Source organism: Scophthalmus maximus, chromosome 6 (assembly GCF_022379125.1).
Source record: "Scophthalmus maximus strain ysfricsl-2021 chromosome 6, ASM2237912v1, whole genome shotgun sequence".
NCBI classification, from domain to species: Eukaryota; Metazoa; Chordata; class Actinopteri; order Pleuronectiformes; family Scophthalmidae; genus Scophthalmus; species Scophthalmus maximus.
In genome coordinates this window covers 7,448,054-7,468,944 of record NC_061520.1, presented here as the reverse complement: position 1 = coordinate 7,468,944, position 20,891 = coordinate 7,448,054, and the positions used below count along the sequence as shown (strand labels likewise).

Sequence of the window (20,891 nt, the reverse complement as noted above, 5' to 3'; positions counted from 1 at the left end):
GCCTTTTTAAGGGACGATTTTCAAGCTTTTCCAGCACCTTACAGCTGTGGTAAATTACATATTTCTACGAATACATACGTTTAAAGAGATGGTATTATAAACAACCAAAATCCTGTTTCGTAATAACAGAAAGATAAGGAATTAAAGGGCACATAAGTTATATGGCTTAAAATCCGCATGTGTTTGTTGTGAAAAAAAATCAGATACAATTTAATCATTATCAAGCACTTCATCGAAAATTCAAGCACTTTTCAAACCTTGAAAACACAACTTTAAAATTCAAGCATTTTCAAGGATTTCAAGCATCCGTACGAACCCTCTACCCTGCAGGATGTCAATTCATTTAAAATCAGCCTAACCTTTTTGGACATGACACTTACATTAATAATTATTATTTTTAAAGGGGCTGTTATGCAAGTTGGTTTTGGTATTTTGAGTATACTGTAATTTTGATTGAAGGGCTTATGAGTGCAGTATTTCTCTTTAGGGTGATATACTGCATCTATTTAAGTTGGGTACTGTGTCAACCACCAGTTTTGTGATATTTCAATCCATCCAATAATCCAGGACCAATTTATCATTCATCATCATCATTATCATCATCATCATCTTAATCATCTTAATCATCAGCAGCAGCAACACAAAAGTGTACCTGCAGTACCCCAGTCCTCCAGCAGGGGTCCCCCCACTCGCAGCTCAGTTCTCGCGGTAACTCAGTGCCTCCACCGGCGGCGACATTCACAGAGGAGATGGCGGCCAGAGGGGGCTTTCAGACGGCACCGACGGGTGGCGGCGGCGGAGCTATGGGACCTGGACCACCGGTACCGGGCGCAGGACCAGGCATGGGGCCCGGCACTCCCTCCGGCAGGATGGGGCCGTCGTCGGCCGCGCAGAACCACATGTACCGCTCCCCGATGCCGGGGCCTGGATACCCGGTGAGATATCGCTCCATCTTGGCTCCCGACGCGTTAGCCTGTCCGCGAGAACAAAGCCTCTTACTACCGCCGCTTTGTCACAAGTGGCTAACTGCTCAGCCGCCGCCGCCGCCCCCGCTGCTGCGGGCCACAGCTCGCCCCGACGGGGCGGAGGGAAAAAAAAAGTTAGCTGGCTAGAAACACGAACGTCGCAGCGACCACTTGGACCGACCGAGGGGAGTTTGTTGGTTGTTTGAATTCGCTACAGCCTCCCGCCTGCTAACGCGCCGCCTAGCTAGTTAGCCACGGTTAGCCCGTTAGCTCCGCCTGCTAGCATCGCTAGCTGCTCGTTAAACCGCTCGGTTGTCTCGATGAGAGCCCCCGGTGAGCGGCTGCGAGGCGGCCACACGACTCGCAGCGAAGCGAGCCTTGTAATGATGCATGCTCTTTTTAATTGAGGGTGAGATGAAGCGTTTGGTGAAGTGGAAAAAAAGTTCAGAAAGCTGCACAGTCGAGTAATTCATCGTCTACTTTTGAATGATCGGGCTTTTGACGAATGCAAATCCTCCATAGTTACAGACGGTGATCACTGGGGGGAAGGGGGGACCCCTGGTGGACAAGTATAGAATAGCACACTATATACCTGGTGGATGTTTTCCAGTTTGCAGAGGAAACATCATTCACATCTGGCTGGCGGAGGTATCACACGTGAAGGTGGTGGACGAAGATGGTAACTGGACAGAAAGTTTGACACCCGTTGTGTTGAGCTTTTCTAAAAACTACCAGCAAAACAGGAGCTGCAGCTGCTCACAGGGCGTCGGGTTGTTATTCTATAGATGCAATTATTATTATTGAATGGAAAGGAAAAAAATAATGGGCTATTATACAGATTTACTTTTTTTTTGTTTTAGTTGTTAAAAAATGTGTCGACAGTTTCTATCTTCTGAGATATGAGGGTTTTTGTTTAGCTCTCCTTTGTCATGCTTATAATAATAATAATCATCATTTTATTTATATAGCACCTTTCAGAAGCAGCTTGACAAAGTGCTTTCACAAATCACAGACGATTAAAATCAGCATTAAAATATTAATACGTTTTTCAGGTCACATAACTGTATTTAAAAAAAGATGTAAAAAGACGACATAAAAAAGCAAAAGCATAAAAGCAAGTCTATAGAAATGTTTTTTTAAAAGTGAACACCTTGAACATGTCACATTGTTCTGTGGGCAATTACAACTACCTTGTCTCATGCTGTTGTCTTCAAATGTCCCGGTTCTTATAACAACCAGTCGCTTTAAAAAGTCATTTTACCTTATAATCTAGAGAATATTAAATCAAGTATTGGGATTTATATATTGTGTATCTCGTTATATACAAAAACAACAAAAATATCACCCAGCCCTAATCTGGAGTCTGTCTGTCCATCCAGGTAATATTGGATAATAATTTGGAGATATTGGCCAAAATGCACAGCGTAACAATGGAATCAACAGGCCAAATATTACACTTCAAATATGCGAAGGACACCATGTTGTGATGAAAATTCAGTCTGAAAACACGACTTTCGTTCGATGTTAATCAAATTCATTTGAAGCTGTCTTGAAATAAGAAGTTTGAGGACTGACACATATTGATGGAAGTCTCTCAGCGATTAGATATTGGCTGAACCGTGGATGTCTTTCTTCCTGTTGCAGTTGTATTAAAATGCTCTAATATTGCTGCCATTTTTAATTTATACAACCCTACACGTAAAATTAAAGAGTGATTTATCAGGCATGTCTTGATCCCCACCAGATATGTTAACTTATAAATAAAAGAGCGGCATGACCGTCAACTTTACTGTACAGAACTTTGAGTGGTCTTGAGATAAGCGCTAAATACAGTCCTCTTACCAGCCTGCTTGGGATAATGATAATGTGTCTGATGGTTCATCCTCAAAAAGTAAAATGTTCAACATTACATCCACCCCTTTTACCTTTATAGAAACATTCAGAATCTATGAATATGCAAATATTGGTCATTTAGAACGCTTAACTACTGGACACAAAGATGTCTCCTACTTCCCTGGACTGTGCATTTGGAAATTATTCAGACTGCTTCATGTAAAAGAAAAAAACAATTTGTTATATTGCAGCGTTTTCCTCTAAAAATCTAAAATATCAATTTTTCCTCATAATTTCACACAATATATTGAAAGTACCCCCCATAATGAAAACAGAATATTTTGCAAATTTATTTTAAAAAAGACTACTTTGCAAATGCAATTGATGGGTTCATTCTGTTGGGGGTATTGATTGGAGATTGATAGAAGGGGGGGGGGGGTATTTTATGTAATCAAAATATATATGTGATAGAAAAAATGTGATCGTCTTGAAGGGGTCTGAATACTTCTGTATTTGCACTGGAATTTTTAAGTCTTCAACTTTACTTTTGTAAGCTGCATATTGGACAGTGATAGGTCTCGAGACTAGGATGACCCAGAGAAGTTTAGTGTCAAACTCTCCATATATATAATTTTACACAGTAACATTTGATTTGCAAGAGAAGAACCAGCAGAAAAATGCAGTGGAAAACCCCTTTTTTTTCCTAAATGTATATATATTTTCTATATCTCTCTCTTTTCAAAAAACCCACAGATTATCTTCTTGGTTAAAAGTTGGGTCTGCAAAATCTCGGAAAACAGTTTTAAAAGTCTATTACAGAGTCCATTTAAACAGAAATTGTCCAGAGTGGTTACCGTTATTTCCCTTTGTTGTTGTTGCTGCTGCTTCTCTTCCCCGTGTCACACAAAATCAATGGATTTGTCCTTGTGATCATATCAGATTATAACTGACTATATAACTATTACAATCTCCAGCTAATGTGCAGTTTCTTACAATCGTGATAGAAATCATAAAAAAAAAAAATGTCATCACTGCTCTACCGGAGCTGAAGTGTTTGCTGCTTAGCTACTGGCGGTCTGAAACGCAGCCCGGTGAAAGGATGTTCCATCGTTTTTCTCTCCGGCGGCCTTGACTGCTTTCAGTCTTACAAGCAGCCATTCACAGCACTGTCAAAGAGGCGCCATACTCTGAATACCGCTGAACTCCAGCTGTTCGCCGCTAAATCAAGGTTGTGCTGTTGTATAGTGTACAAATAAAAAGATTGCAGTGAATGGTCAACATACAGTTCCTTTCTGCCCACACTGCACTTGGTGGGGAAGGTGGAGCACATCCATCCATCCTGTGTTGTTGACAAGCCGATGTACATCGCTCTTCCTCCCTTCCTCGCGGGCTGAGGAGGGAGTTTCTTTAAAGTCTCCCTCATTTGTTGGTGACTGCTGGATGGGAGAGCTGCTGTCAGTGATTCGTCATTTATCTGCTCTTCTCGCCTGCACTCATGCAGTCCGATACACGAAGTCGCCTGTTTGAGTTCTTAGCACATGGTTTGGTGAGTTGGCAGCGGTGTTTGTTCGGTATTTACTTGTTTTGAGGATTTGTTGTCGTAGGACTTTGATGTTTCCAGGCCGACGACTTAAATATCTAAGCATTCGGATGTGGTGATAAAAGGCAGTGCTTTTTTATTTTCATTTCTGTAGAAGAGAAGAAAATTATGAATTAATTGTATCGATGAATGCTTCACACTAGGGAATGTGCTTCTAATGCTTTGCGCCATATTTGCTTTCAGCTCTGATTTGTTCTGTATTTATGTAATTCAATGTCTTCCAGCAACCACCTCATGCTGGTCTAAAGGGAAAAAAGGGAAATAATGGTCTAAAGGGAAATAATGTCACAAAAGTTCACATCAATTTGCTTTTTTTCTCTGCCCTTTCCTTAAAAAGCCTATTGATACAGGTTGCTTTACAAGTGGGGTGCCTTTTCTTTTCTTTTCTTTTTTTTTTTTGCATTTTAGATGCACAGCAACTCACAGACCCATAAATTAAATATATTAATGAATGTGTTGATATGCAGCTGTAATTGGTTGATCTGAAACCCAGTGTCTGTAAGAAGGCACAATGATGTCCACTTGCTAAACGTGCCCGGTGTATCTGCTTATAGTTTGGTCATCCCCATTTGTGGTATCCCAGGTGACATCCTAACATTTCTTCGTTTTTCAGAGACCAACTGTCTTAAACCCAAATACATTTATTTTACTGTAAAGTATGACAAGCAAAGTGAGAAAATCCTCATTTTAGAAAATTGCAACTATCAAATAGCTTCCAACTAGTGCTCTGTGCAGCAAATGAAACTGATCTTGGAACAGGAGGAAAATACGAGTCTTAAAGATCCTACAACCTAAAACTACAGTATACAAAAAAAGCACCTGAGTTATGACCAAATTCCTGCTGTCTGAGCAAACCTTGGGTAGAAAACGGCGAAATCCTGTTTCACATCTGCAGAAGCTGAACGCAGGTGGTCAGATTTGTCTGTGCTCCAGATTCACTGGCAGTGAAATGGAAAACATGTGCAGAAAGTCTTTTCTGAAGTTTTTTAAACATACATTTTTGTTGTCTTTTCTGTGCAGAGACCGGGCATGCCTCCCTCCAACCGTATGACCCCACAGGGACCAGCCATGGGCCCCCCGGGATACGGCAACAGCCCCGTGTCCCGCCCTGGGATGCCAGGTGTGATGGACCCCTCTCGTAAGAGGCCGGCCCCCCAGCAGATCCAGGTTCAGCAGCAGCAGAACCGCAACCAGCAGTAAGCCCCTCCTCCCCACACCACTATCTTTACATGCTTGTCACACCCGCTCCACGAAAGAGTTAAAACTGGCTTCTTTTGTCTTGCGAAGACGCACAGAGCTGCCTCAGACTCCCCCTCAAACTTATCTGGTTTTGATAATTTGTTTTTACAGCACAAAGAAGAAGAAGATGGCTGATAAAATTCTACCTCAGAGGGTGAGTATTCGTCAAACCGCGGTGCACGGAAAACCATTTATTTTTGCCTTGGGTGTGTTGGAGAGATTATATTATCAAGTCCATTTGAATTTGAATTCGAGTGGCTCAAAAAAAAGAGAAGAGTTTGTGGCGAGAGCCATCTTTCAACCTTGCAGGATTAAGAGTGCTTGCAATTGACATTACAGTCGGCCTCATTCTTGCCCAGACTCAATGGACTTCAGCGCAAGTGCTATACATACAGCACGCTCAGGAGGAGCCAGGCATCAAACCACTGACCTTCTGATAAGTGGACAACCCACTCTATCTCAACAGCCAGATAATGGTTGTGTCCATGGTGACAGATTTTTAGATTTCCTCAGAAATAGCTCTTAAAATGTATTTAGCATGTCTTCGGTTTAATTTATAGAAGTCTTGAATAATTTTCTAGCCTCCTGTATGAAGTAATGTAACCAATAGATTGTTTGTAAGTGATTTTAACAAAAAAATCTGTGGTGTTGACTATTTCCACCAGCACTAAGAATAATTTAATGCGTGTTTTTAAGTACAGCCTAGTTTGCTTTGCTAATTAGCTCGAGCACATTGTTTTTATCTACATTTGTGACTTAGATAAAGATCAGATCAAATGTTAAGGCCAATTACTGCAATAAAAAGTAATTCCAAGAGGTTCACTCCTGTTCAGACCCGTTCTTGCCACTTTTTGTACAATTCAGCCTAGAGACAGAGAAGTTAAGACAAAAATGCTGCCACAATGTTTTAGAATCAATAATTGATAAGGTTGACAACGGACGGTCACTTACTTGGTGTGTATGCTAATGTTGTTCCAGTGGTAACTAGTATCTTTTTCTTCGGTTCCAGATCAGGGAACTGGTCCCGGAGTCTCAGGCTTACATGGATCTGCTGGCTTTCGAGAGGAAGCTCGACCAGACCATCATGCGCAAAAGGTTGGACATTCAGGAGGCCCTCAAGAGGCCCATTAAGGTACGGTAACTCTTCAGCCCCCCCCCCCCCCCCCCCCCCCCCCCCCCCCCCGGACTCCTATTCACTCATGTTCACACCTTAAAATCAATTTCAAAGTCACCAAGGAGCTCAGGGGGCTTCCATGGTACCAGTAACCCGCCATTTAAAAGTGGTGGTATTGTGTTGTTGAGTGATATGAATTTAAAAGCAGTTTGTTTCGAATGTTTGTTTGTAGCAAAAGAGAAAGCTTCGGATCTTCATATCGAACACCTTCAACCCTGCAAAACCCGATGCCGAGGACGGAGAAGGCACAGTTGCATCGTGGGAGCTGCGTGTTGAGGGGCGTCTGCTGGAAGATGTAAGTTAATCCAAATATTATATTGTTACTCTTTTCTTTTTAAAGTGTTTAATTAAATGTGATAAACAAAAAAGTGTTTATCATTACTTTTCAATCCCTGGTATGAATCCAGTATTATTCTTTTGTTACTTTCTTTGTATTAGTTGATTATGGTTTGAATCACAGCATTTACTTCCCTGGAGGGACCAAACACTTTGCTTTCACTTATTTCCCAAAAAAACCATAACATTTGTTTTGCAGACAGCCGTGTCCAAGTATGAAGCCACCAAACAGAAGAGGAAGTTCTCTTCTTTCTTCAAGTCCCTGGTGATTGAGTTGGACAAGGACCTGTATGGTCCAGATAATCACCTTGTGGAGGTAAGATCATTTTATGTTTCAGTATGTACATCTGATATTTACCCTGTTTTCCCGTATAGGATTATCTAATTAATCTTTTCATGTAAAGAGTGGAAAACTTTTTTTATATCAAATTTGATGCTTAGAATCAGTTGCGTGTTGCTGCACTGACATTTTAAAACCTGCCCCGCTAAAAATCACTTCATAGACTGATCAGTAAATACATGTTACTTAAATGTCCCTTTTCATCATTTCAGTGGCACAGGACTGCCACCACCCAGGAGACGGATGGTTTCCAGGTGAAGAGGCCGGGTGACGTGGGTGTCCGCTGCACCGTCTTGCTCATGCTTGACTACCAGGTAAATACTCCGCGGTTTATCTGGGTCTGTGGATCTTCTGGTCACTTGAGTTTCAGAACATGACGTCTTTCTTTTCTTGGTTAGAAATTCAAATGAACATAAGATACGTGGACCACTCTTCCTTCAGGCCATGTTGCCTTAAAGTGCTCTTCAAACATTTAGTTTGAGGAAAGAGTTCATTGTAGAGACCGTGCGTCACATTCTAACAACACATTGACCTCGCTCCAAACAGCCTCCTCAGTTCAAGCTGGACCCCCGACTGGCTCGTATGCTGGGTATCCACACCCAGACCAGACCGGTCATAATCCAGGCCCTGTGGCAGTACGTCAAGACCCACAAACTCCAGGACCCCCATGAGCGCGAGTTCATCAACTGTGACAAGTACCTGCAGCAGGTGAGTGGAGCTCCTGTTTTATGTTACACACCTCAAATCCATTTTGTTAAGTCAACATACACAAATAGAGGAAAGGTCTCTTCTCTGATCTGACTGGTGGACAGACGGTGAAGGGTCTCAATGTTGTCCTGGTACTTTTCACTTTCTCCACCAGCTATCTCTGTCCTTTTATGGACACTCTCCCTCTTCCTGGGTCACTGCCTGGCTTCCCTGTGAATTATTTTCCACATTGGCAAGATAAACAGAGGACTGTTGGGAGTTTCTGTAAAGTGAACAAATGAAATACATTTTTGCTTGACAGCTTACGATACCTAGGATGTTCACTCTTTCCTGTAAATGTAGTACCTATGATTCGGTCTATGGTGAAATGTTGAAAAGAGCTGTTTCCTTTTTCAACAGCTCACTTTGTGGAGAATAGAGTGATAGATACTATCTGTATAAATAAGAAGTCTCAACATACTCGAATGGCAGAGAAGCAACAAACCGCAGGAGAATAAAAGAAAAAGGGGACAGAGGAGTAATCATTTGTTCAGAGCTGAAATCTCTTGCACAGAAGAGGCTGAGCTACAGAACAAATCAACAAAGCAAGACTGAATATATCAGATCCATTTTAATTAGTTTTTTTTTTTTTCAATACCAGCGTGTATAACAATGTGGTAGATGTACAGCTTTGTTTAGTGCATTCAATTTTGTTTCAGCAACACTTACAGTAACTCATTCTGTTAGTTTGTGAAAACAACATGATGTAATCGTTAAATTGAACAACAGTTTTCTGTAGAACATCATAAAATAGGGCTGCAATAAGTAATTGGAATTTACATTTCATAAAGTGTCCAAGGTGATAAACTTCTTAAATCTGAATTTGGAGCCTTTGTTCGAAAAAATAAGCAAGATTCCAATCAAATTACAAAGAAGAGCATTCACCTTCACATCTAAGAAGCTGAAACCACCACATTGTTGTTACTACATCATGATCAAAGTTGTTGCTGATGTTTTTCTGTTGATCGACTAATTGTTTCAACTCTTTATTAAAAATGCACCAACTACGCTAGAACTGAGCTTAAACTAAGAAACTCACCTTTTATGTCACCTGAAGGCCAGCTTTGAGGGGGGGTGAAGGATGTGTAGCTGGTTGCATTATGCAACCTCACCACTAGATGTCACTAGATCCTACACACCAAACATTTAAACTTCCTAAAACTCACTTATATTGCGTATATTTATTATGTCTGAAATTTCATTAGTCCTCATGACGTCTTTTAGTACTTGGGTCGTTCTAATTTGCAGATTTTTGAGACCCAGCGGATGAAGTTCTCCGAGATCCCGCAGCGCTTGCATGCCCTCCTGATGCCCCCGGAGCCCATCATCATCAACCATGTGATCAGGTAACTCTACTGGGACGATGTACACGCTGCCGACAGTGGCTGGTCTTTACATTGTAGAAAAAAAGGGCCCAGTTAATGAACAATTCCATCCACTCCTGTTAAAACAGCTAAACTAGATAACCTGCCCGTGGCACTAATTTTCCAGGAGGGTCCCATTAAACTATAACAAAAACGGGTGCAACAAATTCATTGACCAGCTGATTGTGTCAACTGCATTGTTGGCAAACAATATACGGTTTTTTTCACCCAGCATGAAAAGTGGCTTGGTTTTAAAATTTAATCTAATTTGGTAAATGTTATCAATCGCTGCGAAGGTTAATGTTACCAATAGAATGTGCTGTATAAACTCTATTAATTATTTTTTACAGCGTGGACCCCAATGACCAAAAGAAGACCGCCTGCTATGACATCGACGTGGAAGTGGACGACACACTGAAGACCCAGATGAACTCCTTCCTGCTCTCCACAGCCAGTCAGCAGGAAATAGCAGGACTGGACAACAAGGTAAAGGTGTGCGCACGGTGGGGAAGTGGTTCCTCTTCCTTGAAGTTTTTTTTGTAGGGACACCACTAAATCATCCCATCCTGTAGATGACCTTAATTCTTCTTCTTGTCAGTTATTTTGATTAAGCATTTCAATATTTTGTAACACAAGGTTGATTCGATTATCAAGTCTTGTCAGTTTTGCTAAAAGACGACTTCCATCTGCTGTAAAGGCCATTTTCAACACAGTAGATGTCATATGAATGGACAGGGCCGTTTTTGTGGTCCTCTGTCGTTCTTTTCCTATTTTGTGAGCCTGCTGAGGGCAATTTCACACATCTGCTCCCTCGAATGGATGCCTGTGTGTTATCGCCATTTTTTTTTCTTTGGCTTCTCAGGTCTTCTTGACCTCCTGCTGACAACCATTACCTTGGCTGTGATGGCTGCAATCACATTGATAAGGCGCACGGGGCTCTTTCCCCTAAAGGACGTCTCCCTGCGTCGTCTCTGTTCCGAGACAAGTGAACAATATGAATACAGAGAGCTTGTTTTAGTTTTAGAGCAGCCGTTCTCTGGCTTTGGTGACTATTGCTGATATATACACCCACCTGCCGGCCTCGTATCAAAAACAGTTCCCAGCACAGTCCGTCTAGGTTGAGACAAACAAGATTAATCTAAACCCAGATACAGGAGACATTTTTATATCCTGTTCCTGTGTTCAAACCACTTTAATTCAAAATAGAGCTGGACACAATGGTGAGGTCAAAGAATAGTAAATGTAATTCGGACTGTTGGGATGTCTCACTCTGACCCCGGTCACAAACGTTGTTTTTTTTTACCTCAACCATCTGATATGAGTCACAAGCTTGTTGTAAAATGAAGAAAAATCTCAGTGGCCCTGAGAAAGTATTGCGTTGAGTGAAACAGCTGCTCAGCTCACAAATTGTCAATCTTGTTCGTCTACTGATGTTCAACACTTTTTTAGATTGATCGATTTTGTTAAATTAATTCTTCATAACAGCCATACAGTAAGAGACAATGTCTTCTGCAGTTGTGGAGCCATCACTTATTTATTTATTTTCCCCCCCAAAAAAATAAAAACTAGAAAACCTTAATCTGTCCGTAGCATCGTTATTCCATGATGTGCTATGAATCACTTTTGATTAATATTTAATGAGTTACTTATTACTGGTCCTTCTCTGTTTGATTCTCCACAGATCCATGAAACCATTGAGACCATTAACCAGCTGAAGACCCAGAGAGAGTTCATGCTGAGTTTTGCCAGAGATCCTCAGGGCTTTATCAACGACTGGCTGCAGTCCCAGTGCAGAGACCTCAAGGTCAGTCTCTCCTCGAACGGGAGCCTGAAGCACGTTTGTTTTGATTCTATATCACTGACGATGACATGTTGTCTCCGAAGGTTTGAGCATAAACATGTAGGTGTGGCATCAGTCACCCAACGGTGTTTACGCCTCTGAACGCACACAAGCATAAAAACATGCGCTCTTGCATTTCTAAGCCTAAGCAATTTTTAAGTTTAGAAAATGTTTTGCCGTCATGTTGTTTTTCTGTGTCACAGTGACAGTGATTCAAATCCAAGGTTCATCTGTGGAAAGGCAAAACTTAATAATGTAACTATGTGAACACTGTCCACATTAGCTCCCCGTCCAAACACGAGGCTGCTGCTGCGTGAACTCAGGAGGGCAGAGTCATAATAGCATGTGAATCGTTTAACAACATGTCTGACTGGAGCATGTCGGACGGCCAGGCGTCGTCCACCTGCAGTGGTTGTTCGTCCGAATCGCTGTGAAATTGAATCCAGTCCCGAGCTCGCAGGCTGCTGCCACAGCAACAGCTTATCGGGGGGGGGGGGAGTTCTGATGTGACAACGTGGTCATAACTGTAGGCAGTGTTTGATTCTCTGCGTAGGTGTTATTTATTGAGGTTTTCCTCTCTGAGTCGTCAGCCTTAGGACTAGTTAAAGTTTTGTTTGTTAATATTCGTTTTCTGTCAACAGACCATGACGGATGTGGTGGCAAACCCCGAAGAAGAGCGAAGGGCTGAGTTCTACTACCAGCCGTGGGCTCAGGAGGCCGTCTGCCGCTACTTCTACTCCAAGGTAATCCGTTTTCCTCTGCTGCCTTTATTTTTCTCCTCCTTTTCTTATCTAGCTACCACCCTGGATCCGCCACAACGCTCCTAACTAAATTATCCTAACAACTGTTCAATGGATTGCCCTGACATTTAGTACAGACATTAAAGATCCTCAGAAGATTAATCCAAATGACTTTGGAGACATTGTGGCATGTTTACAATTCATCCAAGGTTAATACCAGCATTAGGTCTTCATTCAGAAGGAAAAACAGAAATAAAAAACCTCAACACTGACTAGTTTAGTTCCTATATCTTTCCCTTCTGAGTCATAAAATATATTTTTCTATTATTTTTCCAGTTTTGAGCTACTAGCCCTTAAAATACGTGCACATAAAGAGTGGGCAGGGTCCTTTTTATATTAAACTCATGGGGTTATAATTCAAATTTTCGGTCTTAAAGGGTAATGTCTTGAAACCGACTGTACTTCATTTCTTTACCACACTACATTTACGCTCCTCTCACATCGTTTCATTTGATTCAAGTGTCAGTGACATTTCTGTCCAACTGTGAAGAAAAAAATGTATCTTGCTGCAAAATTTTCACCTGTAAAAAAAAAAACTTGGTTATTGTTTCTGACCAACAGGCCAAAACCCCAAAATCATATACAACAAAAAGAAGCAGAAAATCCTCACTTTTCAGATTAAATGATAATATAGTTTGACTGGAAAACTAACATATAACCAAAACAATAAATTGACCAGCAGATCAATGTAATTTGATCGAATTCAATATATTTTCTAATTGACACGTCTTTAGTGTTCATTTAAAACCAAAGTGCTCCCAGTCTTGATGATGTCGGTCGTTTCCTCGTGACTTTGTCTCCTGGTGATTAAATCGTAGTGAACATGTCTTTCAGGTCCAGCAGAGGCGACAGGAGCTGGAGCAGGCGCTCGGCATCAGGAACACCTAAAGGAGAGTGTCTACGGATGTGCTGAAGGAGACGTGTGTGCGTGCGTGCGTGCGTGCGTGCGTGCGTGCGTGTGTGTGTGAGAGCGTGTGTGTCTTTAAATGTGTGGGGGGCATTCAAAACTTGTGGCGTACAGACTTATGACAAACTTAGAAAGACATAGATACTAGATGGTTTTACTGTTAAATAGTTTTTGGTTTATTTTACTTCACCTTGCAGCTTGATTGCCGTGTGGTAGCTACTTCCACACATTTTTGCCCCCCTCCCTCACACTAGAGCTTCTTGAGCACAGTATATTTTCCCTTGCATGTCTAAGCCTCGTCTTGGAAGCATTCCTTTTTCTTTTTGATAAGTTGTGCCCACACAAAAGAACAGACTGAACACAGATTGAACCTGGCAACTCTTGATGTATTTCGTCCCCGGGACTAAACAAATCTTTAAATCAGCTGGAATGTGGAGATCCTGCCACATCCTCCTCTTCCCCCAAACCTTCTGATTTGGAAAGTGAATTTACTTGTTACACTCCCGACACGGTCCCCGGGTGTTTGCCCGTTCAGTTAGATATTGATGGTGACTGTGTTTGTAATCAATCACATTGTTTTGTTCTGACACTTTGCTCCACAGTCGGTCGTCAGTCTCGGCAGAATATACATTGCTGTGGCAAAGCGGTCACTTTTTGTTCAGAGTGCCATCTAGTATGAAGTTGTTTTTCTTTTTCTTCTTTATTTTGTTTATCATTGATCTTCGTTTTTTAAAAATATGTATAATACGAGTACTTGTCTTGTTAGCTAGTACAGATTATCAAGGAAGTAGCTAGTTTGAGTACCTCTAGTCTATATAGTTTTGTAAATACTAAGCAGAAAAAGAAACTGAAGATGGATGTGAAGTAAAATTGTATCTCTTATCACGGCAGATCTTTTTTTCTTATCTTTGACCACGCTCTGATAGTTGAACGAGTATTTATATGAATCAGCCCTCGCTCTCAGAGCCCGGTGATTTAGCTACGTCGACGTAAAGACAGGCAGTTTGCATTTGATGAACCGCTGCTCTGCAGCGCAACGTGCACACCGCCTCTCATGCCGCCTGCAGGCTGGGGAAAATTAAAATCTTCTGCTTTTAGTTTTGTGTATTTTTAATCATGTGCAGAGAAGCCAGAAAAGACGTGGACGAGCAGGCGTGGAGTTGTTGCTTCTTCATGTATTTTCCTGAAGACCTGACACCACAGTTTCACTGTTGAAGTTGACGATGAATATGAAGACGAGGGTCCTGGCTGAAACTCTATTGTGTGCGTTTCATTAACAAATTCCAAGAATACACTAATGTGGGGTTGTGCAGGTGCATGATTTCAAAAGGAGTTGTGGGAACCTCTGGGGTGTGAAACGCGACACTGGCTGTGCTGCAGTATTATTTGAATCTGCAGACTTTTTCATGGACCAAACCTATTTTTCTGTATGTTCTTATTATGTTATAATAAAGGATGTAATGTAAAATGTTCCTGTATTTGTGTTTTCTTTGTTTGCTATTGCTTTTTATAAATTGTTTGATACACTTCCTCACATTGCCAATTTTCATTATTGATTTAACTTTGAAAAAACTACGTAAAACTACTCCTTTACAAATTAATACATTGTTCACAATGAAGACTTATTGTAAAAGTTTAAAAAAGGAAAAACTGATATCAGCTAAATGAATTTGAGGTATCAAGTATTTCTGCAGTAAAATATCTAACAAGTATGTTATTAGATCATTATGCAGAAATGTGTAAGCAGCATTTTGCTGTTGTGGCCATTTGTGGTGTAACAGTTTTATTTTTTGTGTCAATGTTTCTTTTAATATTTGCTTTGCTTTGTAACCAACTGTAAAGTTTACAAGAGACGTGTCTCTTAGGTAAAACTGCCCACAGCCCAGACAGCTGAAACACTACATGGTGAAAGGGTCACTTCCCAAAAATGGTTGGGAGCCAAAGGCTTAATCTACAATAGCATTTTAAAATAAAAAAATCTTAATCTGGGGGGGGAAGTGCCTAGTTATTACAGCTGTCAGATAAATGTAGTAAGAAGTACAATTTTCTGGGATTATGTGCAATGAAAACTGTCACCCATTAACAGAGTTGTGTGTGTGTGTGTGTGTGTGTGTGTGTGTGTGTGTGTGTGTGTGTGTGTGTGTGTGTGTGTGTGTGTGTGTGTGTGTGTGTGTGTGTGTGTGTGTGTGTGTGTGTGTGTGTGTGTGTGTGTGTGTGTGTGTGTGTGTGTGTGTGTGTGTGTGTGTGTGTGTGTGTGTGTGTGAACTAAAAAGAGAGAGAGAGTTGGTCAGAGCAGACCAACCATGAGTGGAGGGTGTGTCTGCCGGAGCCTCAGCTGTGTGTTTGGTATAAATACTCTTTGTCCTGGTGTCAGCTCGTCTTCTCACCGGCAGCAGCTCCGTCCGGGAGGTCAAACACATGATGGCAGCGCCGAAGAAAGTCTGTGTGGTCGGCTCTGGTAACTGGTGAGTTCATTTGAATGCACCTTGTTGGATGTTTGTCAATGTGGACATAAAGTACGAGGAGGGTGGGGGCGGGTTTATCACAGATCACACAATAGAGGGTTCATACTCTGCATATCGGTATTTTTGTTCCCTGGCTCAGATTTAACACGCATATTTTTTTCTGTGTGAATGCACTGCAGTCTAAAAGTTGGCAAATGTGTAATCAGGAAGGTAACTGTAGTTCTTATAGTTCTCAGAAATCTCCCAAAGTCGCCTCCTGTTTGTTTTAAGCCTGCAGAGAGGAGGTGTCAACCTCTGAACTTTGGTGCCTCAACACTCCAAAAAATAATCTTTTGAGTTTGACTGACACGAAAACCTGCTGCTTTGTATTATCAGGCAACAGTTGCTCTGAATCAGGCGTATTCGTCCTGCTCCGGTGGTGTTGATGTCCCTCAGCCTGCATGACCTTTAGGTCAGTCGGTGTCAGAAACTTCAAGTAAAAGCAGCAACACCACCAGAAAAACCTTCAATACTTGCAGTAAAAGCTCTGTGATTAAAAAGCTGGCAGCAGAATGTCGTGAATGCAGCGAATGGTAAAGGTGCTCACGATGCAGCAGAATAGCACCTGACCGTGTAGATTAATATGACTATTTATGACGTTTGAATGCTGTAGCTGGTTGAGAGGGAGATCATTTAAACCACATACATTCGGTTGGTGGTTTATCTCTGACAATGCATCTTTTTTTGTTTTTAAAATATTTATCTAGAAGCAGGCTGCACGGTGGCGTAGTGGTTAGCACCTTCGCCTCGCAGCAAGAAGGTTCTGGGTTCAAATACCGGTCCAAATATTTCTTGTAGAGTGAAAAGCACAAAAGATTTATTCTGGGAATATTTCAAAAACTACATCCATCCATATCTAAGGGATATGTGCCAATAAATTCCAAGGTTATGATACTTACATGATCATGTTGATATTCAATACCCGTCTTTGAATGACACCTTATACATTATACCCCAATTATTTATTCTCTGTCTGAAAAAGCATTTGAAAACCTAAAAGTCATATTGGACAAAAAAAAATGTGCCCACTACAATCCAGAGGAATGGAGGTCCATGTGTCAGCTGACCTCTGGTCACTAGTGGGGAAACTCTGAAACACACTACAATCTCTAAATCACTAATTACTCTTTACCTTAAGAAATTAGCCCACAATGTAATGTAAAATACATTTTTAAAAATGAGGGTGGGTATGAGGCAGAGCTGTATTGAACCGTTACAATGGAGAAATCCCACAAAGCCCAGTACGAAATCTATTCGATTACATTTCACCGACAAGAACCTCATCCTACAAGTTCCACCAGGCCGCTGTCCTGACAAGCGGAGTGATCATCACGCGTCCGTCTCCACATGTCCACAGGGGCTCTGCCATTGCCAAGATCGTGGGCGCCAACGCCGCCAAGCACGACACGTTTGTCACCACGGTGAACATGTGGGTGTTCGAGGAGACGGTGAACGGCCGCAAACTCACAGAAATCATCAACACGGACCACGAAAATGTGAAATATCTGCCCGGTCACAAGCTGCCCCCCAATGTGGTAGGTCATTAAAAAAATACATGTGTAAAAATCTTCATTTGAAACTGGGAAAGTGGCACAGCTCAGAATCCCACGCTCGTCTTCTCGCCGTTCCTCTCCTCCTCAGTTGGCCGTTCCAGACTTGGTGGAGTCCGTGAAAGGAGCCGACATCCTGATCTTCGTGGTCCCTCACCAGTTCATCGTGAGACTGTGTGACTCCATCAAAGACCACATCAAGAAGGATGCTGTGGGAATGTCCCTCATCAAGGTGACACCGGTGCAAAGATCCTGTTTAGATCGGAGGAACGGGTCGTTGGCGCCCTCGATTTTTAAATCTTGTGTTTCTCTCTCTCTCTCTTCCTCAGGGCATCGACGCGGGTCCGGAGGGTCTGAAGCTGATCTCAGAGGTCATCCGGGGGAAACTGGGCATCACCATGACGGTCCTGATGGGAGCCAACATCGCCAACGAGGTCGCTGAGGAGAAGTTCTGTGAAACGACCATTGGTAGGGAGATTAATTCTTCGTGTCGTACAGTAAACGGCCCTTGATATCATTGACAGAATACATGATAAAATGTGTCCTTTTTTTCCCAAACTGAATATTGATAATAATTTGAAGTGAGACTCCATCTGCATCGGACAACACAACATAGTCAATTACATTGGTCCAAAGTATCAACGAGCGATTGAACTGGTTTAAGTCCAGACTGAACAGGACTTTTTCTTCACACCCAGAATTTTATTTGTCTTTAATTGTTTTACTTGAACTGAAATATTGTCTCTCTGTAATAGGCCCCATAATCATTATTAATTTGAGACATATTGGCGAACAAGTGCAGATATAGAGTGCAGTGTGTCTGTGTGTGCCCATAGCATCCTCACATCCCGAGATTATTGCATTAGTTTTTATTTGTACATGATGGAAACTCTCTATATATTTTGTGGTTGCAGGGTGTAAAGACAAAACATGCGGGTCCGTGTTGAAGGAGCTGATGCAGACCACCAACTTCCGTGTGACCGTCGTGGAAGAGTCTGACGTTGTGGAGATTTGCGGAGCGCTCAAGGTCGACTTTCTCCTCCTCCTCCTCCTCCTCCGAACTAATCTGATCTCCTCGCTATTCAAAACCACGCGAGCAATGGCAGATTTTGACTTAATGTCTGTGCTTTAAAAATGCACCATTCCACAAGTAAACAACGCATGAACAGTTGTAATGGTGGAGAAGATGCTCCGGAGAAATGCATGGTTACGAGATGACGTTTATGTTTATTACTTTATATTGAAATCCTATTCGACAGGATGTGAGTTTATTTAAAGCAGTAAAGAGAAAACACCAGTGTTAGTACAAGCTAAACGTGCAACGCTCCTCTTTATCCGTCAACGCAGAACATTGTAGCAGTGGGAGCAGGTTTCTGTGACGGCCTTGGGTTTGGCGACAACACCAAGGCGGCGGTGATCCGTCTGGGCCTGACGGAGATGATCTCCTTCGCCAAGATGTTCTGCACGGGCTGCCCCGTCTCGCCCGCCACCTTCCTGGAGAGCTGCGGCATCGCCGACCTCATCACGACCTGCTACGGTGGACGCAACCGCAAGATCGGAGAGGCCTTCGCCAAAACCGGAAAAGTACGAGCGACACACAGTCTAGTTTGTGTTTTTGTCTTTCCGTCACTTCAGTGATGTGAGACCGAGCATCTCTGTGTTCAGACCATCGAGCAGCTGGAGAACGAGCTGCTGAACGGGCAGAAGCTTCAAGGTCCGGCGACCGCGAGCGAGGTCCACCAGATCCTGAAACAGAAAAACCTGGTGGAAAAGTAAGTTCGTCTCATATGTGCGTGTTATATTAATCATGCGTGTCAGTGTTTGGATCGGGATTCTACTTTTAAAAGAAGAGAATTTGATTGTCTCTTCACATTCAGCACATATATGTATAGTTTGACATGTGGGGAAGTGTGTTTTTTTGAGAGTTGAATGAGAATCACACATGACTCTAATTTCTCTAAGGCATAAATGGTTCTCTTTTCACACTTTGGTTTTAGCATAAATTAAAGCCCCGGTGCGTATTTTTTGTAGTTTTCTGGCGACATCTGGTGGCAAAGTTGCAAAGCGCACCCAACTGAGAACCCGACAGGGGACACTTTATGGCGGCACATTACACACTGTAGCTTTAAACAAACAAGATGTAATGTGTTGATAAGTGGAGCTCAGAAGAAGATGTTGATGTCAGACGGAACCGGTTTCCAGTCTTTATGCTGAGCTAAGCTAACTGGCTGTTGGCTGTGGGTTCATGCCTGTGGTACAAATCTTCTCATCTAACTCCAGAAAGTGATTTAAGCCTAATTCCCCCAAATGCTCGAATCATCTCCATCCCTCTAAGAAATCCTTCTCCCGCCCTCTCTCCAGGTTTCCGCTTTTCTCTGCCGTTTACCAGATCTGCTTCAACAGCCACCCGGTCGCAGAGTTCATCAACTGTTTGCAAAACCACCCCGAGCACATGTGAAGGGACGGACGTGCAGACCGACGAGTCGGTGGTTAGGACTTTCACACCGAGGAGTCGATACGGGGAAGACTGTGACTCCGCCCTTGTTTCGAGTCTCGAACAGAGAAGAGAACGGGAGTCGTCCTCCGCCTGTCTGAGCTGCTGTCACTACATTACTGACAGAAGCATAATGTCTGACACCGACCGTCTTCTTACTCTCTTAATCAAACATAAATGTAACGTGCCACAAATTGCTGCACGAATCCAGCGGGTCTTAAAAGTTTGAAGAATTTGCCTTAATCTGCCTTACAAAATACACGAACCCCCGACCTGAATGTTTTGAAATGTTGCATCATGTCTTGGGTAAAAAGACCTTTTCAGTGACGTGTGTGTTGCACCACAGTTCTCTTTCTGCTGGACTTCTTCGGATGTCGCCGATTACCGAACAGGGTTTATTAAATGATTGTTTCATCGTTTACTCTGTGAGTTTATTCAGCGTCGTCTGTCCGACTTGCTGGGGTCCGCCTGCAGGATTCACTCTCTGCAGCCGCCTCACTCGTAACCTGACCTGAGCTCAGCCCAGACTGCCACTCTAAACTCTTCACCTTTACCATTTTATACAGTGTCACTTCAACCTTTCTTTAAGGGCAGCCTCCTCGGTCACGCCACTCATTAACTGATGGTCGTGTGTGGATTATCAGCGGTAGTTAAACATTTCTGGTGTTTTTTCAGCCTGCTTTCTGTTTTTCAAGAGTTTTTCTAATCTGTCGATTCCCTCGAACACATCTCTGGGGATTGTCTGGATTGCTGCAGGAAGCCAGTGTGTCTTCATCAACAGCCATCTGTCCCTCAGCATATGAAAACATATCCAATCACTGCTTAGTCCCCGTGAGGCAGTATGAATAAGAGTGTCCGTTAAAGGAACCGTGGAAGACTAGAATGCAAACCCTACTCAGCCTGTATTGTTACATATAAAACCCTCAAGAGGGAAATAGAATCCTCCTCTCCATGCATTGTCCTCCGATGCCACTAATGTTTTCCACTTTTTGAGTTTGACAGCCTCTTGGCTGTGACGTGTTCTGGGACGAGTAGTTACATCATTTGCCACTCGTTGGTGAAAATCCCCTTGCATAGTTATCGAGTCAACTGCCCCGGTGAGATTTCTAATAATAGCAACATGCTCCAAAGGAGCAAATGTCTAATCTATAATTAGACAAGCGGACAAAACACTGCAGCTGCCTCATCCCTGCTGCTC

At 42.4% G+C, this 20,891-nt stretch overlaps 2 protein-coding genes across 3 annotated transcripts; both read left to right on the top strand.

Moving 5' to 3' along the window:
* Positions 1–708: 708 nt before the first annotated feature.
* Positions 709–14,613, top strand: smarcd1 (SWI/SNF related, matrix associated, actin dependent regulator of chromatin, subfamily d, member 1). Of its 2 annotated transcripts, none has more exons than XM_035630608.2 (13): positions 709–935; positions 5,419–5,594; positions 5,749–5,791; positions 6,647–6,769; positions 6,984–7,106; positions 7,347–7,463; positions 7,700–7,801; positions 8,034–8,195; positions 9,483–9,580; positions 9,949–10,084; positions 11,280–11,402; positions 12,080–12,181; positions 13,073–14,613. In XM_035630608.2, the coding sequence occupies exons 1-13, from the start codon at positions 750–752 to the stop codon at positions 13,124–13,126; spliced, it is 1,545 nt and encodes a 514-aa protein (XP_035486501.1). In that variant the 5' UTR covers positions 709–749; the 3' UTR covers positions 13,127–14,613. The 2 variants fall into 2 exon arrangements, with proteins under 2 accessions (XP_035486501.1, XP_035486500.1); XM_035630607.2 differs by having other exon boundaries at positions 9,459–9,580.
* Positions 14,614–15,454: 841 nt separating this feature from the next.
* Positions 15,455–20,112, top strand: gpd1b (glycerol-3-phosphate dehydrogenase 1b). Its single transcript, XM_035632700.2, has 8 exons — positions 15,455–15,610; positions 17,007–17,184; positions 17,291–17,431; positions 17,529–17,667; positions 18,114–18,226; positions 18,547–18,783; positions 18,865–18,971; positions 19,561–20,112. Exons 1-8 carry the CDS (start codon positions 15,564–15,566, stop codon positions 19,655–19,657), a joined length of 1,059 nt encoding a protein of 352 aa, XP_035488593.1. The 5' UTR covers positions 15,455–15,563; the 3' UTR covers positions 19,658–20,112.
* The last annotated feature ends 779 nt before the right edge of the window (positions 20,113–20,891 follow it).